Consider the following 13,014-nt stretch of genomic DNA (forward strand, 5'->3'; position numbering starts at 1 on the left):
TGGGAAACCAGAATTTATCTAGCTTATAGTTTGGTACTAAATATTTTGTAACCTTACCAATGCCCAGTTGATGTAGTTATTAGCCTTGATGTTTTAATATAAAAAAATACAAGAGCATAATATGCCTAAACAATAGGTATGCATTCTGGTTGTCCAATTGGGAGAAATTTTTTTGTTGTAGTATTGAAAATGTTAAAAAAAAATTAGGAAGCTATTAGTATTTTTAAATGTACTTTTATTTCTACTTATTTTTAAAGGTAGTAAGCTATAATTTGAATTATGTGGCTCTTGTAGGTCAGCTGGTTAAGATGCTGCTTTACACAGAGGTCACTCGCTACCTGGATTTCAAAGTGACTGAAGGGAGTTTTGTCTATAAAGGAGGAAAAATCTATAAGGTTCCTTCCACAGAAGCAGAAGCCCTGGCATCTAGTAAGTAATTTTACTTTGTTTCCTCATAATGATGGAAAGAAATCTTAGAGGTCAAATTAAATGCCCCTAGATCACCATTTATCCATCCATCTATCCATTCAGTCAGCAGATATTTATTGACTTTTATGTGCCAGCCACTAATGGGATACATTAGTGAACAAAAAGTTCAAAAGTCCTACCCTATTGACGCTTAAGAGTTTAAATTACTATCTATAGATCATGTAACTTGTTGCTAGTGGATCCATAAAATGTTAGAAGATGCAATCCAGAAAATACAGAATACTACTAAGATTTATGGCTATGTTAGGACTGACACTTGAGAAAGAAAGAAATGGTTCCTAATTAATTTGGAGGTAGATAGTGATATGATCATGGATTAGAAGCTCTTTAAAATCTTTTGAATGACTATGTAATTTCAATTGAAATAATGTATTTTAATAGAAATAGGAGTTCCAGAGTTTGAATAGCATCCTTTTAAATAAAGTCTGTGTTTTATCAATTTTTAAATGTTACTTTTATAGCTCTTATGTAAATAGCTTGAAATACCTCCTGCATTTAATAGTAGCTAACATCTGAGCCTCAGTTTTCCTATCCATAAAATGGAGATAATAAGAGCACCCCTCTTGGGTGAAGGACTGTATAAAATAAAGTATATAATACATGTATATGACCAACTTAGCACAAGCATGCTTACCATTATTGGCTCTAGAATGCTGCACTTTTAACCACTTTAATGTATTGAGTGTAGACAACTTTATAGATATTTCAACAACTGTAACACACCTAAACATTTCTAGTTTCCCAGCTGTTTTTCATATAATATGCTGTTTGGTTCTCTTGGCCACTGTTTGGAAAATCTCTCATTTTCCAAGACTCTATTCATAATGTGGTAGCCAGATTAGACATGATACCCTAAATGTTTTCTGCTTACTCTGTGTCAGTGGGACATAGAAATATATTTCTATGAATGTAGCTTAAATTTACGTGCTTTTTTAGGAACCCTGTACACTGTTCTCATGGCAGTTCATACCTACTAAAACATCAGGATTCTAGTAAATGTTTGTTTGTGGAACAAATATTATTTTTGTTAAATTAATGAGAAACACATTTGCCCTTTAGAGTAATGGTGACCACAGATTATGTTCAGAAGTATCTGGAGAATGTTTTGTGAATACCTTTGAACCATGCCCAACAAAATCTTCCATTTAGATGATGTACTTAGCTTATTTGCTCCAAACCATATTGCTCTTTGCTTGGATCATTAGCACCTTTGCCACTCACATATCACCTTTGCTGTCAGAGAACGGAATGAGTCTTAGGACTTTGTAAGCTGTGAAGTAGGTCTGACTGCTACAACACCTAGCCACTGACCATCTGGAACCTGATGTTAAACTGTTGATAGAAAAGAAACATTTGAGAGTTTTGTTTTTTAAAGCTATAGTTTTAAAAGTAGGTGCTTAGGTTAGGAAAGGGGAAAAAGGGAGGTAAAAATAGGATTTTCTTTTCCATTGACTAGCTATATGCTACTAATAAGAATACTGACCAGTGGGAAGACCTATAGGTTTAAAATGTGGTAATTTAAAGCTGTCTCCTCATCTGCATTTTAGTGTAAAATGGAGTAATCTGATTATCTAAGATTCATTAAAGTCAGTGATTATGATTAATAGCATAATCAACATTTAAATTTCCTTGATGTCAGTTTGTTCTTGATATTTAAGCTTCTTTTCCATTGAATGCCAGAGTGTATTTTAATATGCTGTAAAGGAAAAGGAAGATCATTCCAGAATTTTAGGCAATTGGCTAAGCATAGATCAGAGTTGTCAAGGGAAGAGTATACAGATGGGTACCTTCATGGATGATCTTCCTTCAGTGTTGTTATTTACCTTGAATTTCATGGAATTAGACATATTTAAGTAAGTACTGTTTATAGTTATTTGTATTTTTAAATTGAAGATTTTATCATTGATCTATTGTAATTATGTTAGTGTATTTTTAAAAATTGTGGTGAAACTGAAAGCTATGTTGTCAAGTCCCATATCTTATATTGCACATTACATTAGAAAAGCTTCCCTTAGTAACAAGACCTGTTTAAACTTTCCTCTCATATAGTCTGTTTTACTCAGTGTCCTGCTGTGAGTGTATGCTTTTTAAAAATTCCTTTTTCAGGTTTAATGGGGCTATTTGAAAAACGTCGCTTCAGAAAATTCCTAGTGTACATTGCCAACTTTGATGAGAAAGATCCTAGAACTTTTGAAGGTATTGACCCTAAGAAGACTGCTATGCGAGATGTGTATAAGAAGTTTGACTTGGGCCAAGATGTTATAGACTTTACTGGTCATGCCCTTGCACTTTACAGAACTGATGAGTAAGTTTTTTGTTTTGGATTTGTACTTTTTCTGGAACTGTCACTGAATTTCCCAATTCTTCAAAGAGAAAGTTATAATAAACAAACGCATGGTCATGTTATACTGTGAAAGAAGAGGTTCTGATTGCAAATAAGTGTTAGAACCTTTTAAATGAGATATGAGGGTAGTGAATTGAAATTAATTTAGAGAAAAAGAATTTTAAAATTGTGAAAACCAATAATTAAAACTAAAACCTTTTTCTAATATTCATTTTCCTCCAGCTATTTAGATCAACCATGTTGTGAAACCATTAATAGGATTAAACTTTATAGTGAGTCTTTGGCAAGATATGGCAAAAGCCCATACCTTTATCCACTGTATGGCCTTGGAGAACTTCCACAAGGATTTGCAAGGTAAAAGCCCATATTTAACTTATTAGGGAAAATCTCATGAACCTGAACCTCATTTTTGACTTTGGTATATGAGATTTGGTTGTGGATAATGAGATGAGATATGGCTTTGAGTAATGAGATGCCTTTTATTTATTTATTTGAGAAGTTATAGGTTTACAGGATGCTTTTTATTTAAAAAAATTTGTTGATGTAAACTTTAAATGTTGTGAAATGCACAGATCTTGAATAGAAAAAATATGGTAACTAAAATCCCAATCTAGAAAGTTTTGTCACTCCAGAAGATTATCTTGTACTACCTCATCATCAATACCCAACCTCTAAAAGCAACTGTATTTGTGGGTTCTAGCATTGTAGATGACTTTTGCTTGGTTTTTACATTCATGTGAAAGGGGTAGTTTTGGCTATTTCAGTTTTGGGCTATTATTGATAAAAATACTATAAAATTTTTTTATCCCTGTATGCAGCCAGAATAATTTTATTTTAAATTGAGATATAATTCCCACTGTGTAAAATTCACCATATGAAAGGGTATACTTCAGTAATTTTTTTAGTATTTTCACAAGGTTGCAAAAGTATCTCCGTTATCTAATTCCAGAACATTTTCATTGCCCTGAAAAGCAACGCTGTATCCTCTCTGGCAAACAATAATGTACTTTTTGTCTTTATGGGTTAGCCTTTCCTGAACGTTTCATATAAGTGGAATCATGTAATATGTGGCCTTTTGCTTCTGGCTTCTTTCACTTAACATGGTTTCACAGTTCATCTGTGTTGTAGTATGTATTAGAACGTCATTCCTTTTTATGGAATCTCCATTGTATGGGTACATCCATTTTGTTTATCCATTCATTAGTAATAGACTTTTGGGTTATTTCTTCTTTGGGGCTGTTAGGATTAATGCTGCCACAAATACTTATGTATCAGGTTTTATTTGAACATGTTTTCAGTTCTCTTGGGTCTATATCTATAATTGTTAAGTTGTAAGGCAATTCTGTGTGTAAGTTTATGAGGAACTGCCAAATTGTTTTCCGCAGTAGCTGTGCTATTTTACTTTCCCATTAACAGTGTATAAGTATTATAGTTTACTTACCAACCCCTGTTATTTTCCAAGTTTTTAAAATTATAGCCATCTAAGTGGATGTAAAATGATATCTCATTGTGGTTTGATTTGAATTTCCCTAGTTGACTAATGATGTTGAGCATCTTTTCCTATGCATATTTTTCAACTGCATATCTTCTTTGGAGTTACTGTAGAATTTTGTGTACCAGTCTTTCAGTGGATATAAATTGTCACTTCTTTTGGATAAATATCTGGGACTGAATCACTGGTTGATAGGGCATGTTTATATTTAATTTCATAAGAAGTTGCCTAACAGTTTTCTAGGTGATGGTGCAGTTTTACATATAATTCAGCGGGATAGAAGAGTGCCAGTTGCACAGCATCCTTTTCAATATTTAGTGCTGGTTTTTAAAAAAATTTTATCCACTTATGTGGTTTTGAAATGCTATCTTATGGTTTTAATTTGCATTTCTTAAGGACTAATGTTAGTCACCTTTTTGTGTGCTTATTGACCATTTGTTTATCAGTAAGTATGTAGTATGACTGTTCACATCTTTTCCATATTTAAAAAACTTTTATTTTTGTTTTTGATTTCTAGGATATCTTCTTTTAAAAAATGTTGCATTGGGAAATCTTCACACACCATATAATCCATCCAAAGTATACAATCAGTGGCTCACAATATCATCACATAGTTATGTATTCATCACCAGGATCATTTTTAGAACATTTGCATCACTCCAGAAAGAGAAACAAAAAGAAAAAAGAAAAAACCCCATAAATCCCACACCCCTTACCCCACCCTCTCATTGACCACTAGTATTGCAGTCTACTCACATTGTTTAACTCCTTATCCACCGCCCTTATTATTTATTTATTTATTTACTTATTTACCTGTCCATACACTGGATAAAAGCAATGTCAGCCACAGGTTTTCACAGTCACATGGTCACACTGTAAAAGCTGTATAGTTAATATAGTGATCTTCAAGAATCAAGGCTACTGGAATACAGTTCGGCAGTTTCAGTACTTCCCTCTAGCCACTCAAATACACCATAAACTAAAAATGGGATATCTATATAATACATAAGAATCATCTCCAGGATAACCTGTCAACTTAAATCTCTCAGCCACTGAACTTTATTTTGTCTCATTTCTCTCTCCCCCATTTTGGTCAAGAAGACTTTCTCAGTCCCTGGTCCTGGCTTATCCCCAGGAGTCCTGTCCCACTTTGCCGGGGTGGTTTATACCCCTTGGAGTCCTGCCTCTCAGTGGGGAAAGACTACCAGCTTTCCATCTAAGCTCAGGAACAAGACAAGGATGCCCACTATCACCATTGTTATTCAACATTGTGCTGGAAGTTCTAGACAAAGCAATTAGACAAGAAAAAGAAATAAAAGACGTCCAAAATAGAAAGGAAGAAGTAAAACTCTTCACTTTTTCCATATGACATGATACTACATGTTGAAAAGTCTACAGCAAAACTACTAGAGCTAATAAATGAGTACAGCAAAATGGCAGGGTACAAGACCGACACCCAAAAATCAGTAGTGTTTCTACACACTTGTAATGAGCAATCTGAGGAGGAAATCAAGAAAAAAATCTTAATAGCAGTAGCAACCAAAGAAATCAAGTATTTAGGAGTAAATATTCATGAGGACACAAAAGACCTATACACAGAAAACTCAAGAAATTGCTAAAATATTTCATGGAAGACCTAAATAAATGGAAGAGTGTACCATGCTCATGGATGGGAAGACTAAATATAGTTAAGATGTCAGTTCTACTAAAATTGATTTATAGATTCAATGCAATACCTATTAAAATCCCATTACCTTACTTAGCAGAAATAGAAAAACCAATAACCAAATTTATTTGGAAGATCAGGGTGCCCCGAATAGATAAAAATATATGAGAAAGAAGAATTAGTGGAAAGTCTTACATTACCTGACTTTAAAGCGTATTACAAAGCTATGGTGGTCAAAACAGCATGGTACTGGCCTAAAGATAGATATACTGAACAATGGAATTGAATTGAGTGTTCAGAATTAGACCCCCTCAGTTTTGGACAATTGATTTTTTTTTTGACAACTGATCTTGATAAGAGGGTTGAGTCAACCCAACCAGACCAGAGCAGTCCTTCAATAAATCGTCTTTGAAGAATTGGATATCTATATGCAAAAGAAGAAAGAGAACCCATATCTCACACCCTATACTGAGATTAACTCATAAGGGTATCAAAGTTCCAAATATTAAAGTATAACCTTAAAACATTTAGAAGAAAATGTAGGGAAATATCTTATAATAGGAGGTGGTTTCCTTACACCCAAAGCACAAGCAATGAACAGAGAAATAGAATGGGATCTCCTCCAGCTTAAACACTTTTGTGTATCAAAGAACTTTGTCAGGAAAATAAAAAGGCAGCCTACATAAGGGGACACAATATTTTCAAACCACAAATCAGAGAAGGGTTTAATATCCAGAATATATAAAGAGATTGTACAGCTCATCAATACAAAAGACAAATGACATAATTAAAAAATGGGCAAAAGTCGTGAACAGATACTTTTCAGAAGAGAAAATACAAATGTCTAAAAGGCATATGAAAAGTGCTCAACTTCACTGACTAGTAGGAAAATAAACATCTAAACCACAGTGAGATATCCTCACACTCACTAAAATGGCCATTATCAAAAAAAAAAACAGAAAATGTAAGTGTTGAAGAGGATGTGGAGAAAAGAGACACGTTTATTTACTGTTGGGAATGTAGAGTGGTATAATTGTTCTGGAAGGCAGCTTGGTGGTTCCTCAGGAAGCTAAGTATAAAATTGCCATATGATCCAGCAGTCCTATTACTAGGTATATATTCAGAGTAACTGAAGGCAAGGACACAAACAAACATTTGGACACCAATATTTATTTCCAAGAGATGTAAACAGCCCAAATATCTATCAACGGATGAATGGCTGAACAAGCTGTGGTATGTAGGAGATCTTGATATATTCTTGTGGCAAGTCTTTTGTCAGATATGTGTTTGCACATGTTTTCTTCCAGTCTGTGGCTTTTTTCTTTAAAAATTTTATTGTGGTAATATATACACAGCACAACTTTCCCATATTAATCATTTTAAGTATACAGTTCAGAGGTGTTAATTACATTTGCAATGTAATACAAGTTGTTTGCGCATTTATTCATTGGGTCATCTTTTTTTTTTTTTTTTTGCATCGGCAGGCACGGGAATTGAACCCGGGTCTCCGCCATGGCAGGTGAGAACCCTGCCGGCTGAGCCACCGTTGCCTACCCTGGGTCATCTTTTTGTTAAATTGTAGGAGTTCCTTATATGTTCTGCATTTATACCCTTATCAAATGTATTGCTTCTATATATTTTCTCCCATTCTGTACGTTGTCTTCGCTTTCTTGATAAATGTCCTTTGAGGTACAGAAGTTTCTAATTTTGATGAAGTTTAATTTGTTTTTCTTTGTTCCTCATGGTTTTGATGTAAAGTCTAAAGAATTCATTGTGAAATACAAGGTCCTGAAGAAGTTACCCTATGTTTTCTAATAGGAGTTTTATAGTTTTAGATCTTATATTTAGGGCTTTTATCCATTTTTGAGTTAATTTTTTATATAGAGTGTGAGTTACGGGGTCCCTTTTATTCGTTTATATGTGGATATCCAGTTTTCCCAGCACCATTTAAGAGACTATTTTTCCCCATTGAATAGACTTGGCTCCCTTGTCAAACATCAGTTGGTCTTAGCTGCAAAGTTTATTTCTGATGTGGATTGTCTTTCAAAAAGTAGAAATTTTAAATTCTGATGAAGTCCAATATATGAAAAAATTTTTTTTAGCATTTATTGCTTTCTAGGTTCTACCTAAGTAATATGTCTACTCCAAGGGCACACAGATACTCTTCTGTACTTTTTCCTACAAGTGTTATAGTTTTAATTTTGTGTTTCAAATCTGTGATTTATCTTGAAATAATTTTGGAGTGTCTGGGGAGGTAGATCCTGAGTTTCATTTTTTCAATACTGATATTCAATGTCGGTGCACCATATGTTGAGAAGACTTCAATGATTTGTCTTGATCCTTTTGTAGAAAAAACGTTGACCATAAATATGTGCCCATTTTGTGGCTGTGCTTTGTTATCTATTTATCTTTCCTACACTGTTACTACACTGTCCTGCTTATTCTAGTTTTATAGTAAGTCTTACAATCAGTCCTCTAGCTTGGTTCTTTTTCAGAATTCTCTTAGGCACTCTATGTGTTTTAAATTTCCACATACATTTTAGAAACAGATCATCAATATTTAGTTAAACAGCTTGCTGGAATTTTAATTGTTTTGAGTTAATTCTATGGATCACTTTAGGGAGAATTATCTTAATGAGTCTTCTAGTTCTTTTTCTTAGTATTGTTTTTTGGTTTTCATTACAGGGATTTTGTACGAATATTTTATTTTAAAATTGTTTACTGCTAGTATATAGAAATACAATAGATTTTTGTATTTTCTTGTATCCTAGAAACCTTGCACTTAGTATACTGTTCTACTATTTCTAAAGATTCCTGATAATTTTCCTATATACAGTCATCTGTGAATAAAGATATTAACTTTATCCCTTATAGTCTTTGTGTGTTTTATTATTTTTTTATTTTTTACCTTGCCTTTATTACACTGGCTAGGACTTGAATAATGGTGAATACAAGTAGTGAGAATAAACATCTTTTCCTTGTTTCTATTCTTAGGTGGAATGTATTTTTTTGTAGATGCTTTTCATCAGATTAAGTTCCCTTCTATTCATAAGTTTGCTCAGCGTTTTCATTCTGAATACGTTGTGACACTGAGTTAATCATGTGCTCTTCTTTATGCTGTTAATATGGTGAAATACACAGATTGTTTTTTTTAGCTTTTATTTTTTTATTAGGTAAAATTCTCAATCAGAAGTAGATATAACTTATATAATAGAGGTCTGTATACCTCCCACATAGATTCAGAATTAAATTTTTGCCATATTTGTGTAGTCTGTTCTTTTGTTGATATAAATGGTATGTATTTAGAGGTGAAATGTTCTCTAAAATGTATTCCTTCTTTTTTTTTAATTTAATTTATTTTGTATTATCAAAATAAAATAACATACGAACATGAACACTCTCAACAAACAAACATTCCATGTGTAGTGTACAATCAGTGGCTTACAGTGTCATCACGTAGTATATTCATCACCATGATCATGTTTAGAATATTTGCATCACTCCAGAAAAAGAAATATAAAGGAAAAAGAAAGAACTCACTTATACCATACTTACCCCTCCCTCTCATTGACCACTAATATTTCCATCTACTCAGTATATTTTAACCTTTGTTTCCCCTATTTTTTTGTTCTATATCCCTTACCATTCGCTTTCATTGTTCACTAGTATTTCAATCTACTCAATTTAACATTTGTTCCCCCTATTTATTTATTTTTAGTCCATATTTTTGATCACATAGTCCCATTACAAAAGCTATATCATTATATATTCATCTTCAAGAAACATGGCTACTGGAACACAGCTCTACAGTTTCAGGCACTTCCCTCTAGCCTTTCTAATACACTTTAAACTAAACAGGGATATCTATAAAATGCATAAGAATAACCTCCAGGATAACCTCTCGAATCTATTTGAAATCTGTCAGCCACTGACACTTTATTTTGTCTCGTTTCACTCTTCCCCCTTTTGGTTGAGAAGGTTTTCTCAATTCCTTGATACTGAGTCCCAGCTCGTTCTAGGATTTCTGTCCCACATTGCCAGAGAGGTTTACACCCCTGGGAGTCATGTCCCATGTAGAGAGGGGGAGGGCAGTGAGTTTGCTTGCCATGTTGGCTGAGAGAGAGGCTACATCTGAGCAACAAAGGGGTTCTCTGGGAGTGACTCTTAGGCCTAATTTTAAGTAGGCTTAACCTATCCTTTGCAGGGATAAGTTTCATATGAGCAAACCCAAAAGTTGAGGGTTCGGCCTGTTGGTTTAGTTGTCCCCTCTGCTTACGAGAATGTCAGGAGTTCTCTACATGGGAAAGTTGAATTTTCGCCCTTTCTCACCATTCCTCCAAGAGAACTTTGCAAAGACATTTTTTATTCACTGTTCAAATCACTCTGCAATTTATTGGGGCATCACTCTGGACAAACCTACAAAATCTCATGCCCAATTCAAGGAATGATGTTCAATTAATTTGTCCATTTAAATTTTATTAAGAAATGAACTAGTCAAAATACAAATTTCATGCCAAATATATTTTCTTTAGTCTCACATATAAAGTTTTAAAATATGAATTACTCTCTATTTTTAACACCCTTCAATATTGATATTCCTTTGTTCTTCCTCATGCAAAAACATTTTTTAATTTGTGCATTTAGTCACTCTCATTGTATACCCTAGGCATTCCTAGATTATACCTTCTCAGATTTTATCATCTATTTTTCCTTCTGGTTTCATTTGTACACCCAGCCCTCCTCCTCCTGTCATTCTCAGATTCAGCTTCATTCAGTGTACTAACATTATTGTAATACAATTAGGTAGGATTTTGCTATACATTTCTGAATTTTTACAATCAGTTCTGATTCACAATCTGTATCCCTTCAGCTCCAGTTACCAAAATCTACCCTATCTATCTCCTCATGGTCTCTGTTCTTAACTGAGATTCTCCAAGTTCATTCATTAATGTTAGTTCATTGTCAGTACTATACAGTATTTGTCCTTTTGTTTCTGGCTCTCACTCAGCATAATGTCCTCAGTGTCCTTGCATGTTTTTACATGCTTCATGTCTTCATTCTATCTTACAACTGTGTAATATTCCATCGTATGTATATACTACAGCTTGTTTAGCCACGTGTGTGTTGATGGACGTTTGGGTTGTTTCCATTTCTTGGCAATTGTAAATAATGCTGCTATAAACATTGGTGTACAAATGTCCATTTGTGTCCTTTGCCCTCATGTCCTCTGAGTAGATACCTAGCAATGGTATAGACGGATCATATGGCAATTCTATACCTACCTTCCTGAGGAACTCCCAAACTGCCTTCCACAGCGGTTGTACAATTTGACATTCCCACCAACAGTGGATAAGTGTGTATCTTTCTCCACATCCTTCCCAGCACCTGTCGTTTTCTGTTTTATTGATAATGGGCATTCTGGTGGGTGTGAGATGATGTTTCATTGTGGTTTTGATTTGCATTTCCCTAATAGCCAGGTATGTTGAGCTTTTTATGTGCCTTTTGGCCATTTGTATTTCCTCTTCTGAGAAGGTACCTGATCATGTCTTTTGCCCATTTTATAATTGGGTTGTTTGTCTTTTTGTCTTTATATTCTGGATACTAGACCTTTATCTGATATATCGTTTCCAAATATTGTCTCCCTATTGTGTAAGCTGTCTTTTTATTTTCTTGACACAGCTCTTTGATGCACAAAGTGTTTAATTTTGAGGAGTTCCTATTTATCTATTTCTTTCTTCAATGCTCGTGCCTTGCATGTACGACCTAGGAAACCACCTCCTAGTATAAGATTTATAAGATATTTCCCTACATTTTCTTCTAAAAGTTTAATGGTTTTAGATCTAATGTAGGTCTTTGATCCATTTTGAGTTAATTTTTGCATAGGGTGTGAGAATTGGATCCTCTTTGATTCTTTTGCATGTGGATATCCAGTTCTCCAAGCACCATTTATTGAAGAGGTGTTCTGCCCCAGGTGAGTTGGCTTGACTGCCTTATCAAAGATCAATTGTCCATAGATGAGAGGGTCTGTATCTGAACATTCTATTCGGTTCCATTGGTCAGTATATCTGTCTTTGTGCCAGTCACCATGCTGTTTTGATCACTATAGCTTCGTAATACACCTTCAAGTCAGGTAATGTGAGACCTCCAACTTCATTTTTCTTCTGAGGACATTTTTAGCTATTTTAGGGTATACCACCCTGCCCTTCCAGATAAATTTGGTTATTGGTTTTTCTATTTCTGAAAAGTAAGTGTTTGGGATTTTAATTGGTATTGCATTGAATCTGTAAATCAGTTTAGGTAGAATTGACATCTTAACTATATTTAGACTTCCAGTCCATGAACACGGTATGCCCTTCCGTTTATTTAGGTCTTCTGTGATTTCTTTAAGAATTGCTTGTAGTTTTTTTTTGTGTAAGTCTTTTGTATCCTTAGTTAAACTTATTCATAAATATTTTATTCTTTTGGTTGCAGTTGTAAATGGAATTTTTTTCTTGATTTCCCCCCTCAGATTGTTCATTACTAGTTCATTACTACTTCATGTGTAGTTCATTACACTACACATTTTTTGAGTGTTGATCTTGTAACCTGCCACTTTGCTATACTCACTTATTAGCTCTAGTAGTTTTGATGCGGATTTTTCGGGTTTTTCGACATACAGTATCATATCATCTGCAAATAGTGAGAGCTTTTCTTCTTCCTTTGAAATTTTGATGCCTTATATTTCTTTTTCTTGTCTACTTGCTCTGGGTAGAACTTCCTACACAATGTTGAATAACAGTTGTGACAGTGGACATCCTTATCTTGTTCCTCATCTTAGGGGAATAGTTTTCAGTTTTTCCCCATTGAGGATGATATTAGCTGGGTTTTTCATATATTCCCTTTATCATTTTGAGGAAGTTCCTTCTATTCCTATCCTTTGAAGTGTTTTCAACAGGAAAGGATGTTGAATTCTGTCAGATACTTTTTCTGTATCAATCAAGATGATCATGTGGTTTTTCTGCATTGATTTGTTGATATGATGTA

General features: G+C 34.1%; 1 protein-coding gene across 1 annotated transcript in view; it reads left to right on the plus strand.

The window, feature by feature from the left end:
- The window catches only part of GDI2 (GDP dissociation inhibitor 2), a 61,406-nt gene that overhangs the window by 33,114 nt on the left and 15,278 nt on the right, over positions 1–13,014 (plus strand). Inside the window, exons 4-6 of the mRNA XM_077169520.1 lie at positions 295–429; positions 2,596–2,794; positions 3,056–3,187. Coding sequence (XP_077025635.1) covers positions 295–429; positions 2,596–2,794; positions 3,056–3,187 — 466 coding nt within the window. The remainder of the gene's footprint in view (positions 1–294; positions 430–2,595; positions 2,795–3,055; positions 3,188–13,014) is intronic.

This window comes from Tamandua tetradactyla, chromosome 7, assembly GCF_023851605.1.
Source record: "Tamandua tetradactyla isolate mTamTet1 chromosome 7, mTamTet1.pri, whole genome shotgun sequence".
Lineage (NCBI taxonomy): Eukaryota > Metazoa > Chordata > Mammalia > Pilosa > Myrmecophagidae > Tamandua > Tamandua tetradactyla.